Source organism: Corapipo altera, unplaced genomic scaffold (assembly GCF_003945725.1).
Source record: "Corapipo altera isolate COAL_440 unplaced genomic scaffold, ASM394572v1 2b, whole genome shotgun sequence".
In the NCBI taxonomy this organism is placed as follows: Eukaryota; Metazoa; Chordata; class Aves; order Passeriformes; family Pipridae; genus Corapipo; species Corapipo altera.
The window spans coordinates 7,918,109-7,930,347 of record NW_020884874.1 but is presented as its reverse complement, the minus strand read 5'-3'; the positions used below and the strand labels follow the sequence as shown (position 1 = coordinate 7,930,347).

At 40.5% G+C, this 12,239-nt stretch overlaps 1 protein-coding gene across 2 annotated transcripts in view; it reads right to left on the bottom strand.

Moving 5' to 3' along the window:
• The window catches only part of SOBP (sine oculis binding protein homolog), a 116,332-nt gene extending 104,170 nt beyond the window's left edge, over positions 1–12,162 (bottom strand). For both annotated transcript variants that reach the window (XM_027633651.1, XM_027633657.1), the window contains exons 1-3: positions 11,283–12,162; positions 2,926–3,064; positions 926–1,111 (exon numbers count right to left, since the gene is read on the bottom strand). In XM_027633651.1, coding sequence (XP_027489452.1) covers positions 926–1,111; positions 2,926–3,064; positions 11,283–11,300 — 343 coding nt within the window. In that variant the 5' untranslated portion in view covers positions 11,301–12,162. The remainder of the gene's footprint in view (positions 1–925; positions 1,112–2,925; positions 3,065–11,282) is intronic.
• Between the last annotated feature and the right edge of the window lie 77 nt (positions 12,163–12,239).

Sequence of the window (12,239 nt, the reverse complement as noted above, 5' to 3'; positions counted from 1 at the left end):
TAACAGCTGGGACCTAATCCTACAGGCTGTTCTGCCTGTGCAGAGGCACCCTTGCACCTGGTGGGGACTCTTTAGCCAAGGTGCCTCCCCCCTGTGTGCATAGAGAGCTACTGTTCTAGGGTAGGTGTTGCATGTCACCCTGATCACTCAAGAGCAACCAGAACAACATCCAGGGACGTCCATGGAAGCAGGACTGAGCCTATTCCTATCTAGATTCACCAATTATCACACTGTGTAGAGCAGTAAACAATAACACAACAATTAATCACCTTGGTGTAGCAGCAAGAGTTCCTTTCACAGATTACAGTAAGCAGCATGTGGAGTGGAATAAATAATCTTTCATGCAAACTCTGAGGAATGGCATATTATAAAATCACTCCTGATAAAAATCTAATGAAAAGGTGACACATCTCAGCACAGTCTCCTGGGTAGAGTGAAGATCTTATTAAACCCTCAAGAGAAAATGGTCAGGGATTTCAATGGAAATCAAGAGACAGTTTTCCCAGTATGAGCTTGTTAACCTGATATACAGACATGATACTGATTTGATGGCTTTGTCTCTCTCACTGTTTCCTTCATGAAGCCTATTTTCAATTTAATAATCTTCCATTAATTTATTTAAAGGCTTCATTCACCAGAACAAAATTATTTTTTTTTCTAAAAGTAGATTCTACTGAAGTGTTGAGAGTATAATCCAGCATGAGGAGTGTCACAAGCAGTGCAAGTTTGTTGTCACTGCATTTGCAGAAGTTTTTCAAGAATACTAAAGCAACTAAAGCCAGTCTTCCACTCCATTTTAAAGTTCCCTGTGACCGGATTTCAATCATTTTGAAATCAGCCCTCTTGCTAAGACATCATGATCTAGCAGTCTCAGGACATTGTCCGTGACAGCAACCATTTTTAAAAAATGTTCATTAGGATTTACCTGCTGGTGGCTTTATGAAAGGTGGTGGAATTAATGGGACAATAATAGGTACATTCCCATGATCCTTCGACCCTGCTGGTGAGTCTGATAGTCCATTTCCTGTTGCAAGCCCTGGGTAGCTTGGGTTTATATTGTACGGTGAAATAACACTGTCCTCGGGTAATTTTGGTTTTGGCAAAGAATTTTCTGTAAAACACAAAGAACACATTGTACAGTATGACACATATATTTCTTAAATGGCGTTATATAGTTTCACCAATCTCTTCATTAAATTACTTACCCTAACACAAGAAGAGCGCACAAAAAACCCCAAACATTTTCCCTTTTATAGAAATTTATTCTTTCCAGGATTCTTCAGAAATGCTCCATTTTTTTTAAAATCAAATTCACGCTTTCTTTTTGCAAAAGGTAAAAGGTAGGATTATTTTGTATGCCTTGTTTTGTCAATGGCATCCTATTCCTGTACTTTATTTCTACTGTTTGCATGGTGATCACACCCAGTGTACTGTGACTTCACCAATGCAAGAAGCATAAACTGAAGAAGAAAAGAATTCTGAGTAGCAATAATGAAAAGGATTTAAAGAAATGAACAAAATATTGAAATCACAGTAAAGTGTGCATGAAATGATGACAGTTATTAATCTAATTCTTTAATCCCAAATCACCTCAAGATCCTTATTGGTAGGAATTTCTCTCATACACTTCAGCTATGGGGTAGGACTTAATTCTCAGAACTCCCCCTCTTCCCATCTCTTAGAACAAGAAATGTACTTTTTTCCCTTTCATAGATTGCACACACCAAAAATTTCTACCTGCACAGACATTCGACATCTGTGGTACATAAAACATAGGATTTGTATCATGTGCCCATAAAAAGAGTATGTCACAAATTTCATCAAGCATAGACTGGAGCCACAAGTCACTCAATAAAAGATCTATTTATTAAAACATAAATAAACAAAGCGCATTGCTACACAGGCACAAGTTTCTTCAAAGGCAGCTAAATGTCATTGTATTTTAAATGAAAAATAATTATTGATCACCAATGTTGCTATAGAACTAACAAGCCGCAAACATTCAATTTTAACACAATTAGGTTGTTTCCTGTTACCTCTAATTTTTTCACCTCTTTTCTAGCCATCTCTCCTTCAGTACTGGTCTCTCCGGTATCAGTACTCACTGCAACACTCAATGAATACAGTGCTGCTCCTGGCTATCAGAAAGAAAACCCAAAACACTGCTGTCCAGGAACACAGTGAAAAGTGGCACTCCAAGAGCATAAGAGCTGCTGCAATTTCCTCTCTTTACCTCACCTTTGTGGAACTCCTGTTCGGTAAGTCAAGATGCAGTACTTTTCTACTCTTCTCTTCACTCTGATGACAAGTCCCTACCCATCCCATGGGACTGAGGAGTCAGAAGGCAAAAACTGAATGATGGAACAAACAGACAGGATCTCATCCTTTACATTTTGAATCACAAAGATTCAGCACTGTCCCAAACAAACTCCATCCCCGGAAAATTTCTACTACACTTGCAGAAGACAGTATGTTACAAAGGTGGATTAGAAGCCTTTTGTGAATGTTCACACTCATTCCTACATGTGTTTGGAATATTCCAGTTTAAAATCTTTCAACACTTAAAGAGGTTTAAAAGCAGCCTTAGTATGGAAAGCTAAAGGGTTCCTTAAAGCCACTCTGATAAGAAAGGGCTCCCTCTTTTCATGAGCAGTTTATTGGTACCACAGGTAAATGACTTTCAACTGACTCACAAAAGGCATTATTTGTGAAGATATATCAGTAAGTGCCTACCAACAGCAATTCTGTTAAGTGATTTTCCTCATACCTTATTGGCTTCCCTATACCACAAGATACTCTCAAGATATTTTTATGCAAAGCAACCAAGACACAAGTAGCAGAACATGCTTCCCAATCCACACCAATTCAGACAGTTGAGCTATTAATCCTTCTTTGCATGAACACAGAAACATGAAGTCTCATTACCTTTGAGAACAGAAATGTGCTGGCGGCTTTCCCCGTCTGCTGAGTAGTTCCTGAATTCAATATCTTCTCCATCTTTTAATTCAACCTTATCATAACCATACCAGCCAAGGAGCTCATTCATAGTGTTTTCTGCAAAGTTCTGAAAGAGAAAAATTACCTACTTATTTATGTAATCAATAACCATTTGGAAGGAAGGGAGGACTGCATAAATTGAACTGTATCTGTGCTACATGAGGAATGTCAGGTTTGGCCCACCTCCTCAAAGACTAATGTTCATTTCATAAGTCAAGTGCATAAAGTGAAATGCATTTAAATCTCCAACTGGCACATGTAATTATGACAGAGACTCATACGTCTGTAATTTAAAGAAAATTAAAAGGGAAGTTATTTATGACTTTTGCTCTGACATTCAATGTCAGAAATATTTTAACATACATTCATCACACAACTTGTCTCTGTTCCCATAAAATATTTAAGAATGCAGCAAGAGAATAACAGAAAACCTGAATTTTTTTTCAACCAATAGTTAATCAATCTTACTGGGTTACAGTCTTTTCAGCTGGAGCAGGTCACTGACACAATTACAGTTCCTTAAGGTGCCCATGAACCAAATCAAATAAAATCGCAGCAAAGAAGTTTTTCCTCAGTTATAAGCCCTCACATAGTCAAACCACTTAAAAACTCTTCACTGTGAAAGCATTTTACCATAATGTTTCATACAAACATCTCTTATATTTGTTTAAGAAAACCTTTCTCAATTTTGCCATATTTATTTTTAAACTGATTTCCAAGTGGCTGTGCAGTTACATTTTATGTCTGTACAGAAATGCAAAGTATGGAGCATGACTGTTATAACCCTCAATTTCTATTAAAAATATGTCCTCTAGGTCATATGGCAAAAATATTTCTGTAGAAAACACTCATTACTGGGCCAGGAGATTTAGCAGAGTAAGTTAAGAAATCTGCAGCCAGGCAACAAAGCTTTCTGAGACCAAATAGTGCCATGGAGCTCTACAGCTTATGGATTTAGAAAATTACCAAAGGAAACCAGCTAATGAATTATTGTGATGGCAAAGATCAGCTTAAAGTAGTATGACAACTATAAATTGAAATGAAAAAGCCACATGCAAAGCCTTTATATTTGGTCTCTGCTTTTTCTTTTTTTGTCAGCATTCTTTTAAAACAAATTCCAAACTTTATATTCCTGCAAGATCTTGACATCTAAAATAATGCTTCTGATAAGCACTGCCTCCCAGGACTCTGGCTACCAGCAAAGGAATAAGGAGAATATGATGCCAATTCAAAATAAATGGTACATGTCAAATTCACAGGTTGCTAGATTTTGTCTAGTAACTGCTTTAGCTTAATTTTTGAGTGGGAGCAACTCTAATGATAGAACACAGTAATTCTCCAGTCATTTAAACAAATAAATAAAATTAATGAAATGATAATTGCTTTCGAATTCAAATCTACAGCAGGCACTGTGCTCCAGAACCTCAGAGCACTGCACTGCTCCTGACTCATTCATCACACCAGATTACATAGGTGTTCCTATCACTCAACGAGCGCTGTAAGGCACCTATAAGCAATAAACACAAGCAATTTGTACTCTTCCAAGAGTATCATCTGTGTAATTGTGCTACAAACACATTTTAGGAAAAGAAAACCCAAAACAAAACGCCACAGCAGATCCCTGAAGCATCAATTTCCTTTTGGTTTTTCCCCTTTTCATTTTCACTTGACCATCTGATGGAAGTCACAGTTCTGTGGCTCTCCTGTGCAGCCCTGAATTGCTGGAAAACATTGCACTATTCCAACTCTAATTTCAGACTCAGCATTATAAGTACAACAGCCCACTACATCTGAACTATGTCACTACTACAGTTTTTAATGAGTACAATGCAGTGTATTGTACACCTACCTATTTCTAAAATATATATTTAAGCTCTCATTTGAATGATGCAATGCTGTGCTTTAAGAACTAGCAAAAATGGGAAATTTTTCTAGAAGTTTTTTTTGGTTTTTCTTAGCTTTTTAGAAAACTCTCCTAGTGCTGAAGAGTACCAATGCACTAACACTGTTTCTAACCCATGGGAACCCAATAACAAAATGACCTGGAATTGCGGAGTGAAATCTCACCACTGCAGCTCACCCAGAACATCCTGAAAGGGTCTATGGATGCTTGAGGGAAAGATCTGCCAGCTGCCCTTGCTTTGCTGAATTTCAACTATGGAGACACAGCCCTAGAGACTAATCTAGCAAGGTAGAGACCAATTGACAAAGTCTTATGTACTTAAATCCCATGCAACCAAATTAATTGAGTAGCTCTAAATTTGCCTCCTGGGGGTGCTTTGTGTTTTATCTGCACTGTTGATCAACTCAGGCAATGAGTAATTTCCAATTACTTGTCAAGGAATATGTAAGCAAGATTGTATATATGGTTATTTTTTCTTGAAAATTCATACATGTGTATGTCTCTTCCGAAAGTAGCCAAAATGATAGTTGGGTTTGTAACAGCACAAAGTTCAAGTAATAAGCGATACAAGAAAACGAACATTCACTATGACAAGAAATACAATGGACTTTGAAATTACCCATCATAGAGACTTGATTCTCTCATAAAAAAGTAAATCACTGTGGTCTTTCCTACCAACTTCAGTGAGAGTACAATGAGCTGCATATTAGCAATAACAAAAGTAAACACCATTTTAACACCATGCTTTCTCAACAACAGTGGTGTGGTTAAAAAAAAAAAGAAATGAAGCCATTCTCCCTCATAATTTATCCTACCTATTACAGTGATGCAGATCATCCTTAATATAATTCTCTCAGTGACTAACTGCCAGAGTTTCATTACACCACACTTCATACACAGCAAACCAAAAGGATGACCCCATCCACAGCAAGCTGACAGTCAAACCTGAGAAATGTATTTTTAACTCTCTTGCATAGATGAGCATCCAAAGAACAACATCACCTTCCCTCAGACTCCTGACTACAATACCCATTTACAGTGATGTCTAACATCCTGACAACTGAGCATGTGGTCACACAGGTCATGTCCTTGCTGAAGCCACTGTCGTGAAGCTGAGCACTATTAATTCAGGGTTTCCATGTATTTTCACTTCTTTGATTTCAATGATAGACACAATCTACATGGATTCAAGATAGGGTAACAAGATGGGATTTGTAAAGACCAGTGTGGTGGCCATAATCAAAACACAAATGATGAGACAAGACGAGATAATTTTTCACTGTGTGAATACAGGGGGGGAACAGTAAAAGAAAAAAAAAAAAAGAGACGAAAAAGTTCTTGATGAAGCTACGGAAAGGAAGAAAGCAAATTAATACACAATCTGTACACACAGAGCAAAATCTCACTGAAAGATGTACAAGCTTCAAAAGCTTAGTGAAAGGAAGGGTGATGATTGTAACAGCAAGGCTTGAGAAGAGCAGTAATGTGGGACTCGAGGTTGGAGCAGAAAAGTAGAAGCAGCAGTGATGAAGCAAACTATGCAGGAGCCAGTGGAACTGAGAAATAATGGACCTGCCAAAGACCAGGGAGGAGATGTGAAGGTGAGTGTGGGTGACCAGATGGACAATGTCCAAGGAGCTGCAATTCAAAGGCTTCTGCAGGAACAGGACAGCAGAGGCACTGAGCTAGTCCATGCTTACTTTCAGATTCATTCCCCAAAATGATGCGGAGTGCCTGTAGGATGGAGGCTGCCACCTCAACACTGCAGTCATTGCAGAGGGCTGGGATGATGTGGAAGACCAGCACACCAGGGAAAACCTTGCTCATCATCAATAAAATCCCAAGTCAGCAATCACACTGCTAAGCTGGGACCCTTAAGTCCAGAGCAAATTTCAGTGAGCCCAAAGGGAGCCTCCCAGCAGCAGTGGCCCTGAAGGGCTTACAGAGTTCATTCCAAATGTACAGCACTGGAACCTAACTTCACCCTGACAGGGAGGCAGTGCTCAGTCCCCTGTGGGGAAACCAAGAGACCAAACTCTGGTGCCACCCACAGTGTGGGTCAGTGACAGAGCTGAGAAGACAACCATAGAAATCCTGTCTCACATCCTTCTGTGCTCACTCTGCCATGCCAAGCTCAGTTCTTTTCTGCATGCACCAAGCAGATAAGCTTCTAAGACCAGCGGAAGAACCAACCACCTCTTCAGCTGCCAGCGCACCTAGGCAGTTGGTTATCACTCTGCCAGAGCCAAACCTCCTGCTCTCCTCTAGCTGACAGCACACCATCACAGCTGCCAAACCGCCAGAGCATTCACTATGGCTGCAGCCATCCCAACCAGCTCATCCCTGCCAAAGAAACTGGTCCAAAAATGCTCTGGTGGCCCCAGTCACACACCATTGCCAAAGTCCTTCCTTCCCAATGGATAGCAATTTGGGTTTTGCCCCCTGCTAAATCCCAAACCACTTATCACCCCTGCAGGGCAATGTGTGATTTGCATGTTTTAACTGTATGATTTCTCTATTCTTGTACTACACAGAAATATGGTCCCTCCTGGAAGAGCCAGGATAACTATTACGCTTGTTGGTATTTCTACTTGAATTTGCTTCCTATTCACATGAAAGATGAAGAAGAGTGTGTTGACTTGCCAGACTGTGGTTTCTTTCCTATGTGAGACTGACTTATATGCTAGGCAGTAAAAATATAATCACATTTCTTCCCACTTTAGGATTCATTTCATCGTAACAGTACACCTACAGTTTGATTTTTTACATTACGATGCATCATTTTCCCAAATCTTTGCTAATTAATACATTCTGAAACTAAGCCATGCTTCTCTTTCCATCTTAGATCTCTTGTCTTTCCTTCTCTATGAACCTTATTCACAGGGGGCAAGGCCTGGCTTCACCGAACGAGGCCTGGCAAACACGGAGGCAGGAAACACAGGGGAGAATGAGTCTGTCAGACTCATTTTCTTCTAGGTTTTACTGCTGAATGTTTATTTCAGATCTGGGAGGAAGCACAGTGGCTCCATTCCATTTCCTTGCCTGCATAACCCACTCAGTGCAGAGCCCCACAAATTCACTTTTCACTTTCACTGCATCGAGGAAATAAAAATGGTTCTATAGTCACAAAACAAACTTTTTTTTTTTCCAGCCCTCACATTCTTTGCTTATTTATGTTGTCACCATGCTGAACTCGGTGGTTAGGCCTTTATGCTATCAGAAAGCAAAATTCCTTGATGCTTTACTTTTCTTTGTTCTCCCATGTGCATGTTTGGTTCTGTTTCACCCACTTTGTTCAGGGAAGTGCCATTTCTGCAACACACTGGCAGGTGAGGCTCCCTGTGTAGACAATGCAACTCCCTTTGCAGCCATCCCTAAAAACCCCTTCCACAGAGACTCCACAGAAAAACCCTCCACCTGAAATAATGCAAATGATAAAGCCTGCCTGCTTTTTCACTTTCCCAAAGATATTTTTTGCTTTTCTGGAGAGAAGGGAGGAGTTTCCTTGGAACCTACTGAGCGTTCTGAGCGAACTGGCTCGCTCCAGGCGCAAGGCTGCTACGCCTGCTTCACCACTTTCCTCCTTCTGACAGTAGTACTTTCAAATGCCAAACGGGGAATATTAAAACACTAAACTGAAAGATATTCTGATGAGTTTACTATTAAATGATAACAGATGGGGCTGTCCTAAGCTTTAGGCATCAGGAACGAAGCCCAATTTTAGATACAAATTAGTTATTGAGAATATTCATGGATGGTAAACTCCTTGGGCACATGAAGCAGCCCTGTGAAATTACAGTGCAAATTAATTGCTTGCCTTTCAACTGTTAGAGACACATGGATACATTGTCTCATCTGTGCGGGAGAACTTCCAGTGCAATCCAGTACTGGATGTAACCTCACTTCACAACATTTCAGAGCACCTAGCTGTTCCTCCTAAGCTTCCTGGCAGCAGGATGGCAAATGGAAATAAGCTGAGGAGGGATGCATGGGGGAGCCATCATTGTGCCTCGACAAGTGCTTTCATCAGTTAAACTGTAAAAAATATTTTTGTCTTAAAATAGTACTGGGTTCCCTGACGATGACAGCTTTGGATCTACTAGGTGTGCTGTTATCCACCAGCAAGTGAGAAATGGTACTGAACTGAATTTCGGAATAATTATCTGTTCTTCCTCCAAAGCACAAAGTGAATGCTACCTCTGGAAGAAAAAAATTGGAAAGGGGGACAAAAGAAAAAATAACTAGAAAAAAAGAAAGAGTGGCTGTAAAGGTCACAGCGAAAGGAAACAAAACACTTCCTCCTGAATATATTTTTCATTGAAACGTAATATCAGAAAACTGTGCAGAGTCATGTACTTTTTGCACACAACATTGTATCAAATTAAAATTTGTTATAACCGTCATGTACGTTAGGTTAGAGATAACAAAAATGTAACTCAATATCTGGCATAAGGAAAGAGCGAGCAACCTGAATATCTATACAGTCATGTTAAAACTGAGCTACGACACTACTGTTGGAAAACACCAAACCAAGCAGTTGGGTGTTGTGATCCTTCTAGAGCAAATATCTGACTGTATCAAACAGCAAATCTCGAAGGAAGTCTCTGTGATGAGGTAATTTTATTGCTCATTCATAGTGCCTTGCATTTGCTGTACTTAAAATAGACATTTGTACCAACGGCCTTTTTATTATCCGAGGGGGGGGGGAAATCACATATACACCAGTCTTTTTTCTTTCTGCTAGCTAAGGGAGGCAATTCAATCCAATGTGGGCTGAAACCTGAGTAGGTCACTGTACACCATGATAAAATTCCCTAATCCCTGAGCCAAATTTCCCTGAGGGGGCCCTCCTACTTCTCCTTCACTTTCCAAGCTGACTTTTCCATTCCCTCTCTCGTCTTTTCCTCCCCTTCATCTCTTTCATTTCCCCTACCTTAAAGCCTTGATATCTGATCTGCTGCTGATACTCGGGTTACAGTTTTTACAGCTTAGGCTGTCTACTGCTGTATACATTCCTTTCTTTCTGCTCTGCCGTGATTACTTACCAGAGCTTATTTTACACTGGTCCAGATGAAAGCAGTTCAGATGAAGGGAAACAGTCGCCTGTTTGAACATTACAGATACGAACCTACACAAGGGCACATTGTGCTCCCTCTGTCATTTCAGTGCAAACATTTTGCACACTGTAAGCAATTTGTTACATTATTGTATTCCTTGGGTTTATGAAGAACAACTAGACATCTTAATTCATCGGTAAAGAAAAAGGGTAAATGACCACCACAGGATTTAAACTTTCTCAACCAGTAAAAAAGTCAAACCACCTTTTTTTTTCTCCCCCACCCTTTCCCCTTCTTAGGTGATAGCAGCCAACTATCCTACTAAAAGTGCATAGCATATATAGCATAGTTTACATTGAAAGGTAGGCTATGAAAGGTTCTACCATCAGCTGTCTTGCTCTCAACCAGAAATTACATGTGTTCAAAACGCCATTTCTACCCGCCTTTAGTTTTGAAGTCATCTGAAATCTTGAGGTTCCCAATCTTAAGGAGCCACGCATGATTAAAAAAAGAGAAACTCTCTACATGAAGGTTAATGCCAGTGCTTAATACCAAAGCATTAGTTTAAAATTATGTAATTTTTCTCCTTCACACAATGTTGTTTTTGTTTCTTCCTCACCCTTTCAGACAAACATCTGCTATACTGTAGAAGAACAACTATCTCCCAAACCGCTGAGTGTGCCTGCAGCCAAAGTAAACAAAACAAACCCAGAGGATCCAGCACAGTCAGCCTTTATATCCAGCCAGGATAACATTTCACATGTTTTGATTAAAATTAGCTAATTTGTAATTCTAGAACCTATGAAACTTAAAAGCTGCAATCCATATAGATCACATTAGGCGATGCTCTGAGGGGCCAATGTCCTGTACTACAGACCTCTGCAGTCCTCAAAACTATATGGGATTACAACGAGCAATGATTCTCCGGTGCCTGCACAGAGCCCTCTCTGAAAATAGGATGTGTCACATATCTCACAAAGAATAATACCACTCCTCTGGACTTGAAACTACTACAGTTTGTTTCCAAAGAGATGCATCGACACTTTATTTTGTTCATTTCCCCAATACTACTCTTGTCCACATTTCCAGCTGATGTACACACAGAACCGTGTACACGTTCATTACTCAGGCAGCAGGAGCAAGAACGCCTGCCTTAGGCAGGAAAGGGCACCTAACTGAAATTAGTGGTGTGCAAAAGAGGGGAGAGAAGAGGGGACTGTGTATTCCAGTTTAATTTTATGTGGGAAGATCAATGTTCCAGAAAGCAAAGATATTTTCACTAGGCATCATGCATATTTATACACTCGGCTATATAGTGTACATACTATGAGAACGTGTGACATTTTCCAGGCAGTCTTCCACTTACAATCAGCCTTTTAATAAATGACATATTCAAATTAAATCTCAGCAGCTTTATCTCGTAGCCAGACTATGCTGTTTTAGTCACTTTATCTGCGTATTTAACAACAACAAGTTCAGCTGAAGTCTCGCAATACATCGTTACCAACTTTGGGGAATTAGAGAGGTAAAACAAACAGACATGGAACTGACGAGGAAAACAGGCGCAAAAAACCAGACTGGTCAAGCCTAGAGCAGCGACCTAATGATAAAAAGTCCCAGAATAACGTTTTTGTGTGATCGCAGCCATCCCAACATCTGGAGCGGCCGCCAGAGCACAGCTGGATTGGCACCCGTTCCCATCGGGCAGGACGGCCCTCCTCATGGTAAATACACTTCCATCAAAAACAGCCCTCGGACAAGGCACCTTCCAGCGACACCTCTGCGCTGCCATGAACCGCGGAGTGAAGCGGTACAGCAGAGGAGGAGGCGAGAGGGAGAAGGAGAGAAAAGCGGTCTCCACGCTCAAGTGCGAGACTGATGCGCGGCTCAGACCGCAACGTTTCACTTTGACAATTTAATTACATAGTTGCAGCTGGCTATTGAAAAGGGAGAGAAATACAATGTTTAAAAGAGGTCCCTTTCTTTCCCAACTTTAAGGGCTTCCCAGCTACCTGAGGGGATGGCTATAGAAAGAAAGAAAGAAAAAAAATAGGCTCATCACTGGCACCCGAGGAGCTTAAAAGCCCAATGAGGGAGAGTTATTTTTAAAAAATAAATAAAGCTGGTCAATGAACAGGATTTGCAGCCTGTGAATTCGTCTCTGTTTGCAGCCCAGGAGGCGGAGTTGAGACACATTCAGTGCATCCTACAAAAAAAAAAAAAAGACAAAAGGATCCTTCTTTATTCATCCCCCAGCCCGGGAGCCGGGGGGGGGGGGGGCG